This window comes from Spermophilus citellus (genome assembly GCF_964194105.1).
Source record: "Spermophilus citellus genome assembly, chromosome: 10".
NCBI classification, from domain to species: domain Eukaryota; kingdom Metazoa; phylum Chordata; class Mammalia; order Rodentia; family Sciuridae; genus Spermophilus; species Spermophilus citellus.
This window is the reverse complement of record NC_138197.1, coordinates 116,485,065-116,504,118: the sequence shown is the minus strand read 5'-3', so window position 1 is coordinate 116,504,118 and position 19,054 is coordinate 116,485,065. Positions and strand designations below refer to the sequence as shown.

Below are 19,054 nucleotides of genomic sequence, written 5' to 3'. Positions count from 1 at the left end.
ATTTTATATGTTTAATTTTTTCCTTTATTTGATTAATATTTCTTTCTCTCAATTTTGTCTTTTTATTCTCACAGAGTCTAACAGACGTATTACTGGAGGTGCTATGCAACTCTCTTTTACCCAGCTAACCATAGATTATTATCCATATCATAAAGCAGGTGTGTATAATAATTTCTTTAAAATATGTAAATCTTGCTTTAAATATACATGGCTAATTAATTTAGAAAAATTTTTTTTGGGGGGTCTTAATTTCTTAAGGAGAAAAGAGATCAAGAGACCTTTACTATTTTTCTCCTAGCAGTATTTTACCAAAAAAAAATAGTTGTCATAGAATATATTCATATATTTTCTATTGAAGTTCATATAGATTATTGTAAAGTATAATTGTTAGAAATTGACAGTTTGTCAGAATACAGCAGATATGTATTTGTGTTACTTTATTAGTTGTAACAAAAGCAAGTAACTAATCAATATTTTGAATTTTTTCCCCCTTGCTAGGGATATAGTCCAAGACCTCATGCATGCTAAGGCAAGCACTTTACAACTGAGCTACATGCCTACCCCTTGAATTTTTAAAAACTATATTTATGTTATATGTAGGACTTTAGGTACTTGATTTTACTTTTCTATATTTTCTAAATTTCATCAATAAATGAGATTTAATAGGCTTCTTAATCAAATGTTGATAGGTTCTTTTCTCTCAAATAATATAAAATTAAAACCAGTATGGTTATTTATAATTTATAGCCAGATTAAGTAATATAACTTAGCACCTACTTCTGTCTTTTGATAGTATGTAGCTTTTTTGGCTTTATAATTTACATAAATAAAAAATTTATAATGAATTTTCCAGAATTTAAAAAATACAGTAAAATTTAATATTCATATTTCTACCTACCAGTGTTTATTATTTCTGTATCAGTTCCTGACAGAATTTAAATGTTCTGTTATTTGTTTTGATATTCTTTTGAAGGGCTTTGTCTTATATCCTATTCTAGTAAGTAAGTTACTTACTATCATCACCTAAAGTCTTTTAACTGTAGAAATTGTTCACATTTTGGAAGATAAAACTTTTAGCCAGAGTAGATTTTCTTACTCTTTATATGTGCATATTATTTTCTTACTTTCTGTATCACAACCCAATAGTCTTGGGTTTGTAATTTCCTTCCAAAAACATATATATCGTTATGACTGATGTCCATGGTGAGAAATTCTATTCATTTTTTAACATGAAATTCTGTTAATTTCTAAACAATCATTAGCTTATTGATTTTACTGATTATTGTTAGTCACTTAACAAATATTTAAAATTATTTATATTTAATTTAATTTTATTTTTTAGTACCAGGGATTGAACCTAGGGGCACTTAACCACTGAGCCATATCATCAGCCCTTTTTAAATTTTTTCTTTTTTTAAATTTTGAGGCAGGGTCTTACTAAGTTGTTTAGGACCTCTCTAAGTTGCTGAGGCTGGCTTTGAACTGTTATACTCCTGCCTCAGCCTCCTGAGCTGCTGGGGTTATAGGCATGTGCCACTGTGCCTGGCTGAAATTATTTTTCATAGCATTTTTCTGGGATTCTGCTCAGTGGAGATTTGCCAGAATATTGAGCATCTACTGAAAATTGACCAATCCTGTGACTTTGAATTGAAACTTTTTTGAGTGCTCTTCTACTAAGAATGGGTTCTAGATAGAAATCCCTCCAGATCATTTACTTTTAACACTCTTTCCCTCTATTCTAAATATCTTTCTTTTTAGAGAAGTAGCAGGTAAAGTCTGTAAATTTGGATGGAGAATAAAGATTCCCTTGAGAAAATGACTAAATTTCATTGGGAAGAGGCTGTTGTAGAATAAATGAAAATTATGCATTGTGAAATATTTGTTTTTCATTTTACAGGAGATAGTTGTAATCATTGGATGTATTTTAGTGATGCAACCAAAACAAAAACTGGATGGGCCAATGAGTTGTTACATGAATTTGAGTGCAACGTTGAAATGCTTATACAGGCTGTGAAAGATCATAATGTAGGTTCACCTCCTAAATCCCCAACACATGCCTCTCCCCAGCACACACAAACAGGTATTTTACCTATAACAACATTATAGCATCTCCCTAATTGTGTGTGTGTGTTTGTGTGTGTATGTGTGTGTTTGGGGAAATTAGTGTGTACATAATATTTTCTGTAAATAAGTATTATTTCTAATTAATATTTAAAAATTGTTCATCCTTCATTGAAATCAACATAGGCTTGTGAACCAAAGCACTTGTAAGAATAAGAAACGGATAATATAAAAATAAAAGTAATACCCAGATAGAATTTTTTAAACACTTAAATGCCTGGTAGATCTCTCATTTTTAATATTGTAGAAGAGTGACTTAAATGTAATATAAATATGATTCCTGTTTGAAAATGAATGTTTAACACAGAAACCTACATATCTTTGTTACTTCATGATTTGTAAAGTATTTCCACATATATTTTCTTGTTTGAGAAATTACTATTCACTTACACTTCTAGTAGCTGTCTTACTAATAGAAGAATACTGTTAAAAATAATTTATTAAATAATTTAAAAGGAGTTTTTGATTCTTACAGAGAAGGAGTCCACACTGAAAGGGACTTCTAGAACATCATCAGTATTATCTCAACACTCAAAAGCTAAACTTATGTCAAGTTCTGTTGTGGTAAGACTTGCAGATTTCAATATATACCAGGTATGTTTTACTTTTTAACTTAGGTCTTTTCATAGACACTTACAATATTCACATAATGAACTCTAATAACTAATGCCAGTATTTTATTTAAAAACATCTTGGGGGCTGGGGCTATGGCTCAGTGGGAGTGTACTTGCCTGGCAAGTGTGAGGCACTGGGTTCGATTCTCAGCACCACATATAAATAAAATAAAGGTCTATCAACAACTAAAAAAAAAATATTAAAAAAACATCTTGGCCAGTTTTGTGAAATGGCCAAATTAGATGGTATAGAAAATATCAATTTATTAATTTTAATTTATATAGTTATCTATAATTAGCCAAACTGTGAAGTTAAGTACTTGAAACTGCCAGTGCTGCTCAAGACTTTGATACCAAGTTTGGGCATTTCCTGAAACTACCCTCAGGTTCAACAATTGATTAAAAAGACTCAAAAAACCTCACTGTGATCTATTATGCTTATCATATAGAAAGAATATAAATTAAAACTAACCATAGGAAAAGATGCTTAGGGCAGCCTGGAAGACTTCTAAATTTGAAACGTGCTTGTCCTAAGAATGTATTAGCTTCCCAGTACAGTTGTGTAATAAAATACATGAAGTATTGCCCATGTAGTCAAACCCACTCATAAAATGGACTAATAGCAGATCACCCATAGCCGCCTCTCCTCTAAACACAAGTAATTGCTATCAAGTGTGGTCATCTTCTTTGCATGAACTGTTAGTTGCCCACCGGGAATAGGAAATTATATTTCTTGTTATATTTTAGGAGCAAGGACAAAGGCCAGACTCTCTTTGGAGGTCGAATTTCCTTGTTTTATTTTTTGCTTTTTTGTTTTTGGTACTAGGGATTGAACCCAGGGGTGTTCAACTTCTGAGTTCCTTTTTATGTTTTATTATGGGACAGGGTCTCACTAAGTTGCTTAGGGCCTCACTAAGTTGCTGAGGCTGTCTTTGAATTTGCAGTCCTCCTGCCTCAGCCTCCTAAATTGCTGGGATTACAGGTGTATACCACCATCCCCAGTTAGAGGTCAAATTTCTTAATACACAGTGATCTTTGTGGTAGAAATTAAAATGCCCTTTTCACTTTATTGGACTATTAAGTATTGGCCATAGTATGAAAATATTTGTTTTAGTTATAGGTGTACACAATAACCTTTATTTCATTTTTATGTGGTGCTGAGGATCAAACCCAGAGCCTCACATGTGCTAGGCTAGCAGTTTACTACTGAGCCACAATCCTGGCCCCTAAAAAATATTTTTAGTTGTAGATGGACAAATACCTTTATTTTATTTAGTTTTTTTTTTTAAATATTTATTTTTTTATGTGGTGCTGAGGATCGAATCCAGTGCCTCATGCATGCGAGACAAGTGCTCAACCACTGAGCTACAACCCCAACCCTAAAAAGAATTTTATAGCTAATAACCCTGTCACATTTATATTGACAAGTTTTATTCAGGTTATAATCACAGTTTGGTCTAATATCACAATCCTTGAAAACAACAAAGTAGAATATGTTTCCTATTTTTTAGAAACAGCTTGAGAGATTTTATATTTGTGCAATCATTTGTATTCTGGTTTATATTGAAGAGCCTATTGCTTTGTCTGAAAAGTTTTCATTTGTAAACTCATTGGTTCTCAATCTGAGCCAGTTTTTGTCCCCTAGGTCACTTCGGCAGTTTTTGAAGGTGCTTTTGATTGTCACAATTGTAAAGGAATGCTGCTGACATCTAGTGGTCGAAGACCAGTGGTGCTAAAATTGATCTGGCTCCAGTATGTCAGTAATGCCATTTGAGAAATCCTCATTAACAGTTATTTTCTCATTTTGCAATTTATGCTTTTTAAAAATATTCTTATTATATAATGCTGTTTATTAAAAGTAGACTTAAATTTTAAGATTTAAGTGAATCCATTGGAAAGTGAGGGAGAGGAACTACCCATAATCTCAAATGATTAAAAGAGAAGGAAACCCCAACACAAACATAGCCAAAACAAACCAAGTTAGTAGTAGAAAGTAAATAACTTTTAAACATTAGAGGAAAGAAGAATAAGCTATTCTTTATTAAAGTAAGTTGAGCTGGGTCTAGTAGCAAGCACATACCTATAATCTCAGTGACCTGAGAGGCTGAGATAAGAGGATTGTCAGTTCAAGGCCAGCCTGAGCAATTTAGCCAGATGCTGTCTGAAAATAAAATAAAAAGGGCTGGGGATGAGTTCAGTGTTAGATCACCCCTGTGTTCAATCCCTGGTACCACATGACCCAACCTCCCCAAAAAAAGTTGACACATAATCGAGAAGGATTTGTTTCTATTTATGCAGAGAAAGTCTTGAATTATAGAATTATTCATAAAGTATGTAAACAAAAGATTATTGCAAGCAGAAACATTATCCATGGAAAAAGTATTCCACTTCATATAAGGAATGTACACATTTGTTGAATGACAAGGTGCACCACTTTCTGTGCCAACAAAGCCCACATAAGTAAATAAATAAATCAGTAAAACTCTGTTGATTGAACTTTGGGGAAATTAACATATACATTTTCTGAGGATTGAACCCAGGGGTTACTCTAACACTGAGCTACACCCAGCCCATATTTTTACTTTTTAATTTTATGGCAGGCCTTGAATTTGCAACCTTCCTACCTTAGTTTCCTGAGGCCAATATTAAAGACATGTGCCACCACACCCATCTGCATTTTTTGATGTAATTAAAAATTAGCTCTTTGGGGAGAATGAAAAAAATGTAACCAGCACATTGAGAGATACAGATAGAGATAGACAAAACCATCAGCTGATGACCAAGTCTTTAACGCATAAGCCTTGGGAGCCCAAACTATAACAGTCCTTTAAGAACATAATTTAAGAGATCAAACTATTTGATAGAACTGTTTATAGTTGTATTATTTTAAATTAATTCTTTTGGTTAAAAAGGAACAAAATTTACCATTATATCTATTTTTAAATTTAAAATGAATCATCATTAAATAAATTCACATTGTTGTACAACTCCAGAATTTTTTCATGACCATAAACTGAAACTCTTTATATGGCTCTATTATTTTTCATAATAATGGAGAATTTATAGTGAAAAACTATTATAAAGAATACTGGGCTGGGCATGGTAGGATACATCTGTAATCCCATGGCTTAGGAGGCTGAGGCAGGAGGATTCAAAGCCAGCCTCAGCTAAGCAACTCAATGAGACCCTCTCTCTAAATAAAATACAAAACAGGGCTGGGGATGTGGCTCAGTGGTTGAGTGCCCCTGAGTTCAATCCCCAGTACCAGAAAAAAGAAAGAACGAACATAGTGCAGAAGCATTCTGACCTTGAGGTCTTGGATCTACATCCTGACTCTGCCATTTACGTATATTATCTAATTGTATATCATTATTATTATTTTCCTAGCTCCTATCTTAAGGCTCAAAGTAATAATTTTACAAGGAATTCCCTCCCACCCCTTGTTCTGGGGATTGAACTCAGGGGCATCCTTATCAATTTTGTAATTGATAAGGATGCCAAATGATTATAGAGTTTTCTTAATAATTGGTATTACTTAAAAATAATTTGCTGTGAAGTTAAATAAATAATACATTTTGCATTGGCATTTACCAATTGAAAAATTACTGGTGGTAGCTTTTAAAGTCTATGAAAGTGATGTTCAAGTTCCATAAATTCTTTGGAAATGACTTTATTTAATGTGATTTTAACAACAATTATTTTTTTCAGGTCTCTACAGCAGAACAATGTCGTTCTTCCCCCAAAAGTATGATTTCCTGCAATAAAAAATCTCTGTATCTTCCACAAGAAATGTCAGCTGTGTATATAGAATTCACAGAATATTACTATCCAGATGGAAAGGATTTTCCAAGTAAGTATTTCTTATTTTGTAATTATTTGAACATTATCTGGTAAGTTTTTTTGGCTAATTTTTTTTTTTTTATAAATGTGAAAAAAGTTAACTGCTTTTTACTCTTTTAATTTTCATTTGGAATATATAACATAACATTCATGTTATTATTATTTGTTTGTGTATACTTTACCCTCATTACTTTTGTGGCATCCTTGATTGCAAAAATCTTGTGGTATTCATGACTAATTTTTATCCCTGAAGTTTGACTCAGCTTAAGGGCTATTGGTTAATTGAAGAGTGAATGAATGTTAGGTTATTTTGTAGAATAAGGTCATTTTTTTTTCTTTTAGAAAACTCTTATTTGTATGTCAGCTATATAAAACTCCATTTTATTGAAAAATCAAAAATTGAAGTTGTCCTGTAGACAGTTATTTGGCTGTTTTAAAATGTCCAGATGCATACTTTGGGGTAACTTTTGGTACTTACATTTTATTAGAAACCTTGAATTATTGAATTTTGGTTGTAAGTTAGCTTGACTTCCTAAAGTTAAAATGATTACACATTTGTGTTCTTTGAATATTAAAATTCTATGCTGTTGTCTCATCCTTTTGAGTCCTTCAAACTGAAAGTTTACCTTTGTTTATGTTGTACTTTTTCCATTATTTTCAACTAAGAAAGTAATAGAGAAAACATGTTGAAAAAAGATTAAATAAGTTGTGTTATCAGAGAAAAACGGTTTTTGACTTTTCTTTCAAGGTGTAACTCCAAGCCAGGTGCAGTGGCACATGCCTATAATCCTAGCAGCTTAGGAGGCATCGGCAAGAGAATCACAAGTTCAAGGCCCTGTCTCAAAAAAAATTTGAAAAGAACTAGGGATATAGCTCAATGATAAAGTACCCCTGGCTTCAATCCCTGTAACACTACCCAAGAAAAAAAAAAAAGTAAAATACTTACTTTGTTAGGTTGTACCAAAGGAATTATAATTCCATTCTCTAATCTGTACATTGTTTTCTAAAACAAAAAAAATTACAAAATTCTTTTCTAGCATTTAAAATCCTAGCCCCTACATACTTTGTAGTAAAATTTCTAGGTTATGTTTAACTTTTTAAATTTAACGTGGAAATTTTCAAACATAGACGAAAATAAATATTGAACACCTGTATGTGGGAGTCAGTTTGCAATTCTCAAGTTACTTGATCTCTATTTTAAACAGTATTAAGCAATCTAACTTTTTAAAAAGAATATTATTTTTTACCATTGTGAAAGTAGAATAGACTCATTACATTTAAAAAGGAAAATGTCAAAAATAAAAAGATGTAAATAAGCCTATAATTAGAGACTTCTGCTAAAACCTAAATATATTCATATCTTTGTGTAATAAATACCATAGAGTATGTGGCTTACACAACAATTTCTCGTTCTGGATGATAGAAGTCAGAGAGATCAAGGGTAATTTTTTTCTGAGGATTCTCTTCTTGGCTTGTAGATATCTGTCTTCACATGGACTTCCCACAATGTGTGTCTGTCCTGATATCTTCTCTTACAAGGACATCAGTCATGTTGGACTAGGGTCTACCCATGTGAACTCATTTTGCCCTAATTCTCAGGTACTGGGGGTCAGGAACTTCAACATAGGAATTTGGGAGGGGGAATATAATTCAACCTATAAGTACAGTGTTCATTCTCTTTTTAATGTATGTGTTTCTTTTACATATTTAATTTATATCCTGCCCTTTTCCCTTAATAACATGAGCATATTCAAGGTTTCTACAAACTCATTTTATGCATCTCTACGGCTAGGGATGTACTCAGTGGTAAAACCCTTGCCTAGCATGTGTAAGACCCTGCATTTGATCTCTAGCACTGCAGAAGATTCCCCCAATCCAAAAAGATTTGTTTTCATCTACAAAGTGATCTGTTTTATAAAGACACCCCCCCCCCCCTTCCTGCTGTTCAGTGTAGTGGGTTCCTTCCTCAGCCTTGTGCATTGTTTCTTTGTTATAGCCTTGGGTATGAGTTCTCTAGTATTCTCTTTGGCTACTATCATCAATCACAAAATCTGAACATTGATATTTCCTATCCTTTCTTCCCTTCCAGAACGTGATACAATCTCTTCAGTACCCTACTTCCTTTCTCTGCTCCCAAAGACAAGCATTTCCATATCACATTGTACATCTTTGAAAGACTTGAATTATATCTTTTTTGGGTCTCATATCTGTCTCATGTAATAAATTGTATGTATGAGTGCTTTTTAAAAAATATTTTTTATTAGTTGTAGATGACACAATATCTTTATTTTTATTTATTTATTTATTTTTATGTGGTACTAAGGATTAAACCCAGGGCCTCATGGGTGCGAGGCAAGCACTGTACCACTGAGCTACAACTCCAGCCCATGAGTGGTTTTTTGAAGGAAACAAATCATGCTATATTCTTTTTGTATCCTATTTAGGGTAATGCACAGAAAGTAGTTGACATTCATTAATCTTTGGTAAAGGAAAGAGAATGAATAATGTAAGCAAAATAGTCATATGTAAGACATTGTTACAATATTCTTTGTCTTCGGGTTTCCCACACTGTGGATTTATTTTCCTTAAATAAATTTGATCTGAAAGTTTTAGATATGCATACTTTCAGCTTTGGTAGAAGCAAATATATTAGAATTTTTGGAATAAAAGATCTTCACTAGCTGGGGTTGTGGCTCAGTGGTGGAGCGCTTGCCTAGCATGTGTGAAGCACTGGGTTTGATTCTCAGTACCACATATAAATAAATGAATAAAATAAAAAAGGTCCATCAATATCTAATCAATCAATCTTCACCATGCTGTTTTGAAACACTAAATGAATAGCTTTGATGATAGAAATAGATGTAGATTTTAGAAAGTGATATATCTTTTAATTGTACATGTTAGTTTATTTTGGGAGACCTATGAAAAAGACTGTATTTATTTAAATACTCAAAAGATAACCTGAGTTTTACTTAACCTCAAGAATTTATTCTAAAACTTGATTAAAATGGGCAATAAAACCATGCATATTTCCAATTCTCAAGGAGTTCTGCCTAACCTGCCACTTTCATGGGAAATTGTTCATTAGATTGAAAGGGTGCGGATTAAGAGTCAGACAGTAAAGTCCTCCTAGAAATGTCATTGAAGACCACAGCTTTAATGTGATTCTACATCAAAATGGTAATATTTTTAGAAGTTTGCTTCTTTGTAAATATAACTTTAGAGAAAGAAATCTAAATAGCATTTCCTATTTGTACATTTAATTTTAGGATGCTCTAGTGGTTCAGTCAGTTAGTATTGGTATTTAAATGTTTTAGATTAAGTTATGTATTTTTTTCAGTTAGTAAAGCATATAAACATGTTTTTGTCTATGTTTGATTTCCTTTACATATTCCCCTAATTTTCTATATAACATCTCAATTTCTTTTTCTTTTTTGGTATCAGGGATTGAACCCAGGCTCGCGTAACCATTGAGCTACATTCCCATCATTTTTATTTTTTATTTTGAGACAGAATCTTCCTAAGTTGCTTAGGGCCTCACTAAGTTGCTGAGGCTGGCTTTGAACTTGTGATCTTCCTGCCTTAGCCTCCCCAGCTGCTAGTATTACAGGCATGCTCCTTTATGCCTTGCCTTATTTTAAGAGCAAATAAAGTGTGTTAAAATACCTTTTCTTTTATTAAGGAATGTTTAAACCTGTCTGCCTATTAATATGATCTAAGATATTATTATTTATTTCTTTTTTGCAGTTCCATCTCCCAACCTTTATAGCCAGCTGAATGCATTACAGTTTACTGTGGATGAAAGAAGCATTCTATGGTTAAATCAGTTTTTGTTGGATTTAAAACAGAGTCTTAATCAATTCATGGCAGTTTACAAGTTGAATGACAATTCAAAATCTGATGAACATGTTGATATTCGAGTTGATGGCTTAATGCTAAAGGTATTATATAAATAAGTGACTGTAAGAACAAAACCATTTTTATGGAAGAAAATTTGGCAGCTTTATAATTGCCAGGGTATAAGATGTATGTACAGATATAAACATTATGAAATTTCAGATTTAATTTTGATTCTCAGTCATAGAAGTTTTAAAGGACTGCTTTTTTTCCCCCCAAGTTAGTGTTATTTTTCAGGGATTTTAAAAATCTTTCTCTAATTTCCATCCATTTGAAAGTGAGTTATAGAAGTAAGATTATTTATTTATTTATTTTTTAGAAGTAAGATTTAGTCACTTTTTATCACCTCAGAGCTGATAAAATTTTTTTCTAAGAAATATAAATTATATAATGAAGCTTTTAAATTATGAGTTTTTATTTTTCACATTTATTTTGTTATTAATACCCAAAGATAGCCAAAAAAATAACATTTTTAAATAGCCAAGTAGCTGGAAATCTGAATTGTATAAATATTTATGTTTTAAAGGAAAGAGAGAAAAAAAATCCCAGCTATTATAGTTTAATAAATGGACTTATACATGATGAAATTATCAGTTTCTAGGTCTGTTACTAATAAACTAAATTTATATACCTTTAATCTCTGCTCTGTAAAATTATATAATACTTAACAATTGCACTGTAGAAAAGATTGTCTCAAAGATCTTATGTAATTTAACCAATAAGGGTATGTTTTATGACCTTTAAATTATTATTAATTTTTTCGGGGGGTACTGGGGATTGAACTTGGGCACTCAGCCACTGAGTCACATCCCCAACCCTATTTTGTATTTTATTTAGAGACAGGGTCTCACTGAGTTGCTTAGCAACTTTTGCTGAGGCTGGCTTTGAACTCCTGATCCTCCTGCCTCAGCCTCCTCAGCCGCTAGGATTACAGGCATGTGCCACTGTGCCCGGTTTTAATTTTTTATTTTTTAGACGGAATTATATAATGTCTTTACATTTTATGAGTATGAGTAGTACTGAAACAAGTCACTTTTACCTCTCTGATAGGTATATTTTGAAGACTGGATTTAGTTAACCCTTGAATTATTTTAATAAATAGTTTAACCTGTCCTCTTAAGTTTATTTTCTTAATAGTTTTCTTTCAAAAAATTGATTCTAATGATATCTATATAGTCATTTCATTCATTCTTCAGCCCTCTTCCAAAACATCTGTATTTGAAGTATCTTAGTAGAAAAATATACCCTTTTCACATTTGGTACTTTTTCTGTATACTCAGGACATGTAAACATTTTGTAATAATGATTTAATTCAATTGTATTTTTTTCATTTTTGTGGTTTATTTTGTGTGAAATATATGTTCTATATACATTATTAACTCATGTTTTATTTTTTTAAATTTATGTTTTAGTTATAGTTGGACACAACATCTTTGTTCTATTTATTTATCTATCTCTCTCTCTATTTATTTATTTATTTGTATGTGGTACTGAGGATCAAACCCAGTGCCTCACAACGCGCTAGCCAAGTGCTCTACCTCTGAGCCACAACCCCACAACAGTTTTTTTTCTTTTTAAAGAAAGTTGGTCTCTTCTCAGTGGCCAATCACATAAATACCTTTTAACTCAATTTATAAAGATACGTGAAAGGTAGTGAATTAGTGTTTAACATCTAGATAGGAAAGACCTTTTTTTGGGGTGGGAAAATGTCCAGAAAAAGAATTTGTAGTCCAAGTTGTGTTCTTAATTATTTTATTTTCAAAATATATGGATTTGTAAATTGAACTAGATTACTTTTTTTCCCTTCTAGTTTGTCATTCCTTCTGAAATGAAATCTGAATGTCATCAAGATCAACCACATGCGGTTTCTATTCAGAGTTCTGAAATGATCGCCACAAATACAAGGCACTGTCCAAACTGTCGACATTCTGATCTAGAAGCTTTGTTTCAAGACTTCAAAGATTGTGATTTTTTTAGTAAAACATATACTGGCTTCCCCAAATCTTGTGACAGTTTTAGTCTTCTACATCCAATTTTTCAGAGACACGCTCATGAACAGGATACTAAAATGCATGAAGTCTATAAAGGGAATATTATCCCCAAATTGAATAAATACACTCTTAAAACTTCCGCTGCCATGGATGTTTGGGCTGTTTACTTTTCTCAATTTTGGGTAGATTATGAAGGAATGAAAAGTGGAAAAGGACGACCAATAAGTTTTGTAGACTCTTTCCCTTTATCCATCTGGATTTGTCAACCAACAAAATATGCAGAGTCACAAAAAGAGCTGCAAGCTTGTAATCAAGTATCTCTAAATACATCACAAAGTGAATCTAGTGATCTGGCTGGCCGACTGAAGCGGAAAAAGCTCTTGAAGGAGTATTATAGTACAGAGTCTGAGCCCTTGACAAATGGTAGTCAGAAACCTCCTTCATCAGATACATTTTTAAGATGTTCTTCTTCATCATTGGATGCAGATATTCATGTCCTTGTTAACATTCACAAACATGTCAGCATGCAGATCAATCACTACCAGTATCTACTCCTGCTTTTCCTACATGATTCACTTATTCTGCTTTCGGATAATTTAAGGAAAGACGTTGAAGCTGTGACTGGCAGTCCTGCTAGTCAGACATCTATTTGCATTGGAATTTTACTTAGAAGTGCAGAATTGGCTCTTTTACTACATCCAGTGGATCGTGCAAATACTATGAAGTCTCCTGTTTCTGAAAGTGTGAGCCCAATTGTTCCAGATTATTTGCCTGCAGAAAATGGAGAATTTTTGTCTTCAAAAAGAAAACAAGTTAGTAGTGGTATAAATCAAAATAGAAGGATAACTGTTAATCATATGTCGGATAACAGATCTATGAGTGTCGACCTTAGCCATGTTCCTTTAAAGGATCCTTTGCTTTTTAAATCAGCTAGTGATACAAATCTGCAAAAAGGTACTTCTTTTCTGGACTATTTATCAGATAAACATTTAGGCAAAATAAGTGAAGATGAAAGCAGTGGACTTGTTCATAAGAGTTCAGGAGAAATTGAATCAGAAATAATTGAAAGAAAAGGTTTGTCTTGTGTAAGTTCAAGTAGTGTCTTAAACTCCAGAGAAGACTCAAATATGCTGTCATTTGATAACGATGGTAATCAAACTGTTCTTTCAAATTGCTTAAGTACTAAAGGAAATGATACCATAGAGTCAGTCTTTAAAGCTGAAGACTTGCTTTCAGAAGCAGTTTCATTCTCTGAGAACCTAGAAAAAGAAGAGGCACCCACAGTTAAGACACTTAAATCACAGTCATCTTTAAGGTAACAATGTTGGAATTTTGGGAGATTTTTGTTTTGCTGAGTGTATGTGTATGTGTGTATATTTTGTTTTGGGGCAGAAAATCTCTTGACAAAATGTAATATTGTTAGAGTTATCAGAAAATAGATTTTTCTAAAGATGAGAACCCTTTGAGCTTATTACACATTTAAATATAATTTAAAAACTTGTGGATACTATGCATATATTTTAATTTTGTTAGAAGTATTTTTAAGGTAGAATTCTTCACTCTTAGTGTGATACTTTTATTTTTCTCTATTATATACATGAAGTGCATTGGTTTTATTTGTGACTTACAAGTGGTTTTCATATATTTATAAAGTAATGTAACTATCATGTGTACTAATTTTCTATTAATTTTATTAACAGTGGAAAGCCTAAGGAACGTTTGCCATCCAACCTGGCTCCACTCTGTGTTTCTTATAAGAACATGAAAAGAAGTTCCTCACAAATCTCACTGGACACCATTTCACTTGATAGCATGATTTTGGAAGAACAGTTGTTAGAAAGTGATGGAAGTGACAGTCATTTATTTTTGGAAAAAGGTAAAACAACACATTTTAACAGTTCTTATGTATAAACAAATCTTAGAATCAAAATTATAGTCAAATATTTTCATTTACATGCAATAACTATTAATTATATCCTCCCCAAAAGAGTCATTTTATTTATACAGACATATGTAGAGTATGTATTTCTATTGGTTATATCTATGTTATGTTTTTCTATTGGTTATGTATTTCTGTTGGTTATTTCTATTGGTTATTCCATTTCTTCTTTTTTTTTTTTTTTAGTTCTAAATGGACGCAATACCTTTGTTTTATTAATTTATTGTTATGTGGTGCTAAGGACTGAACCCAGTACCTCAAACATGCTAAAACAAGCACTATACCATTGAGCTACAACCCCAGCCTTTCCATTTTTCTTTTAACCAGATATTTCTTTCTCTCTATAGCTGACATCTAGCAATTATTTGCATGCAATCATTTAGATCATAAAGTAGCCAATATGAAGGCTACCAACCTTTATTTCACAGACTCCTATATCTTGAAATTTGGTTAAGTGGGCCTAATATGCTTGACAGAAATATATGATTCCCCATTTCATTCAGAGGTATGCAGTACCCAGTAAAGGCCACTATAAGTGACTTAGGAAGTAAGAAATGTAGTCCCGTCAGGCATTGGTGTCTTTGTGAATAAAAGTAAAATTGTGGACCATAGTCAGAGAATTGTTGCCACAGACACAGAAACATGGGAAAACAGAGGCCAATTGAAATTATTTTCTATTTGAAGGGAAATAAGCCCCTTGGTGCAGCTGAAACAGCTTAGATAATTAATAATACAGTAATAAATAGGTAATAGCATAATAAGTATTACTAGATACTATCTCAGTTCATTTTGTGCTGCTATCACAAACTACCACAGGCTGGGTAATTTGTAAAAGAAGAGATTTATTTTTTTGTAGTTCTGCAGACTGGAAAGTTTAAGACCAAGGCCCTGGAGAATTTGGTTATCTGGTGAGGGTTATATCCTTAGGAGGAGGAATGTCAAGATCTCATGTGATAGAAGGCAAAAGGCACAAGACCCTAAGTGAACCTCTTTTAAAAAGCCCTTAATCCCATCCCCCGAGGGAGGGGGCCCTCAGGACCCCTAGGCCCTTGACAATACATGAATTTTGGAAAAGACATATTCAGATCACAGCAGGCATTTAAATAGTTTATTTCATTTAATTTGAACTGCATCCTTATAATAATAGTAGCTAACATTTATTTAACACATTTTGTCTGTTTTGACACTATTTTGTATGCTTTCTATTATACGGTATTACATTTATCCCTCAGAACAATCAATAATGTGCTGTTATCTTCAGAGAGGTTAAGAGACAAACCCAGGGCTGGGGATGTGGCTCAAGTGGTAGCGCGCTCGCCTGGCATGCGTGCGGCCCGGGTTTGATCCTCAGCACCACATACCAACAAAGATGTTGTGTCTGCCGAGAACTAAAAAATAAATATTAAAAATTCTCTCTCTCTCTCTCTCTTAAAAAAAAAAAGTTTAAAAAAATGGGAACAAAAAGAAAACAATTAAAAAAAAAAAAAAAGAGACAAACCCAAGATAACACAGCCAAGTAAGTTGTTTAAATCCAAGTATTCTGATACTGGAGCCTTTATACTAAATTTTCTCAAGCCTGTATGAGGTATAACCATTTATTTTCACCCTCATTTTACAGTTATGGAAACTGAGGATCCCAGATGTAAAGTCATTTGCCTATAGTCACATAGGTAGAGCTGGGATTGTCACTTTTTGCTTGTTCTAAGCTAATATTGAGTAGGTGCTTACTATACCATTTACCATTTTAAGCATTGTACATACTGTATTTAATCTTCAAATAAATTTGAGACAGGGACTATTATTATGTCCATTTTAAAGGTGAAGAAAACAAATTCTTAGGAGGCTAAACAGCTTATCCAAGGTCACATAATAAGGGGTAAAGTTAGTATTTGAACACAGACTCTTTTTAAGCTTGAGCTCTTCTATCTGACCAGAATAAGTCTTTTTTAAAAAACATTTTTATTAGTTATCGATGGACCTTTATTTATATATATGTGATGCTGAGAATTGAACCCAGTGCCTCACACATTCTAGGCAAGCGCTCTACCACTGAGCCACAACCCCAGCCCTAGAATAAGTCTTCTTAACCACATGTATCCTTTACATAAAACTCAGAATTAAAAAGCTGTCAGCTAGATCCCTGTTCACTATCACTTCATGAGAGATCATAGTTAGCCTGCCTTATATGATAGATGTCATTTAGTAGCAATATCAAACACTTATTAAACATCCTAATTACTCTGTCAACTGCTTTAAAATACAGTGTTCTATTTAATCCTCAAAACAACCATATAAGGGATTAATGTATTGAAGTTTACAGTAATTAGGTATCTAGTTCAAAATTAGATAGCCAGGAAGTAATAGAGGCAGATTCATCATCTAATCTGACTCAAGAGCCCAAACTTTTAATCATACCCAGACTTGGGGAATGATTACCATGTGTAAACAAAAATCCCTAATCAAACCCTACTGTAGGTAATTCATAGCAACCTCCTGTTCTGCACAAAGGTTGATGGGATACTCATGTGGGTCATACAAAACTGTCATAGATTTACAGACATCTGTAGTTGCCCTCTTCCCTTGATAGTGTAAAATCCTTCCTTAACAGGATTTCAGTAATTTAATACAAATATTCTTAAGAAACAAATGTTCCTATGGCAAATATCCCCACTTATTCTCAAAAACATAGTGCATAGTGATTTTTTTCTAATAATTAAAAAAATGACTACCATTCAGTGTTGAAAACTTGGAAAATACAACTGTATTTGTAAAATTACCCAAAAGACTCATATTCTGGAAATAGTCTATTCTGTGAATTAACGCGTGTACTTATATAAATATATGTGTGTGTATATATATGTATTTGTCAACTTATTACATATGATTATATAACCTATTTTTATTACTTGTATTTCCTAATATTGAAAATATTTTTTTAACATATATAAAATTGTAATAGAAACGTACCATTAACTTTTAGACATTTCCCTAATGTTGGATATTTAGATTGTTTATAATTTTTCACAGTTAAGAAGATGCTATCATGGGCTGGGGATGTGGCTCAAGCAGTAACACGCTCGCCTGGCATGCGCGGGGGGCACTGGGTTCGATCCTCAGCACCACATAAAAATTAAAAAAAAAATAAAATAAATAAAGATGTTGTGTCCACCAAAAACTGAAAAATAAATATTAAAAAAAATTTCTCTCTCTCTCTCTAAAAAAAGAAGATGCTATCATTAATGTCATTATTCATACATTTTTCCTACTTTTTTAGTTCCTATCTCAGATTCCAGCAGTATAATATTTTTGGGATCTTGAAAAATATTGATTTTTGTGTGTAACATTTAAATAATATACATTCTTAGTTCTCTTGAAGTCTTAATTATTCTGTTTATGTTAAGAGGAATTGATATTCACTAAGAGGAGACTCCTGTGGTTTTTAAAAAAAATTTTATAGGAAATGTATGAATAATCTTTTATAGATGAGGAAAAAATCAGATAATATGGAAATATCTACAGTAAAAATTGAAGATTCCAGTTTAACATCACCCTGAATACATCCTTGATATCATTCATTTACTCCAGATGTAACTACTATTAACTTTTGATATATATAGTTCCAGACCTTTACCTTTGTGTTTTTATATACATATGTGGGTGTCATACACATATACACATAGGTTAACAAACATGCCTATATATTTATGTGTATACATGTTTATGAATATGTATATAAATACTTATAAACACATAGCTGGACTCCAGCCTACCACAGTCTTAACTCCTAATTTGTCTTCTTACATCTGCTCATGACCATTTGTAGCACATTCTTCATTCCATGGGCAGAATGCACATTTCATTGTGTTTTTTTCCAGTTTAATCTTGATCATTTTACATTTCTCTAAGGCTATTAAGCTTAAAATCCTCAATCTTAAATGTTCCGTGTGATTTGACCCCTGGTTCTAGTGTTTTTACATGTGCTTTCTACACTTCAGCTATATTGTAGAATACTGCAGAATACTGCAGCCTTTGACTAAGTTTCTTATAAGACTCTCACCTTGGGATCTTGTACCTATGCCTGGAAAGCTCTTTTTTTTCCTATATACTTCAGCAAAACTACATAATCAAAGGTGCTTCTTACCAGGCCAGGGTTGTGGCTCAGTGGTAGAGCACTTACCTAGCATGTGTGAGGCTTTGATTCTCAGTACCACATTAAAAAATAAAGTAAAATAAAATAAAGATATATATAAAGAAGCTTCTTAAACCTCTGACTGTGAGGAAGGCCCTTTGAAATGCTTATGTTGTCTCCTCATATCTCAATTGTATTTACATTCATTTTATGTGGTTCATTCATCTAATAGATAACCTAGGTTAAAAGCCAGTTATATAGTAGTGGTGAATATAATAATAAATCGAGGCTTTTGTTTTATTTGTCTTTGGGTTTTCTAATCTATTTTTTGTAATAATTTATTTTATGGTCTTTTCAACTATTACTCTGTGATGTACATATAATTTTTTTAGAATTTTACTATAGATAAAGCTGGTATGGTGACTTATGCCTGTAATCCGAGCAACTCAGGCAGAAGCAGGATCACAAGATCAAGGCCAATCTGGGCAATTTAGCAAGATCCTGTCTCAAAATAAAAAGAACT

At 32.5% G+C, this 19,054-nt stretch overlaps 1 protein-coding gene across 3 annotated transcripts in view; it reads left to right on the top strand.

Annotated features, from left to right (window-relative positions):
• BLTP3B (bridge-like lipid transfer protein family member 3B) overlaps nt 1-19,054 on the top strand; it is a 91,448-nt gene that overhangs the window by 46,767 nt on the left and 25,627 nt on the right. For 2 of the 3 annotated variants that reach the window (XM_081311077.1, XM_081311076.1), the window contains 7 exons: nt 75-158; nt 1,898-2,080; nt 2,597-2,715; nt 6,444-6,585; nt 10,323-10,516; nt 12,283-13,778; nt 14,164-14,339. In XM_081311077.1, coding sequence (XP_081167203.1) covers nt 75-158; nt 1,898-2,080; nt 2,597-2,715; nt 6,444-6,585; nt 10,323-10,516; nt 12,283-13,778; nt 14,164-14,339 — 2,394 coding nt within the window. Of the gene's footprint in view, nt 1-74; nt 159-1,897; nt 2,081-2,596; nt 2,716-6,443; nt 6,586-8,053; nt 8,175-10,322; nt 10,517-12,282; nt 13,779-14,163; nt 14,340-19,054 lie in introns of those variants that run through there. The other variant, XM_081311078.1, reaches the window with a different exon arrangement.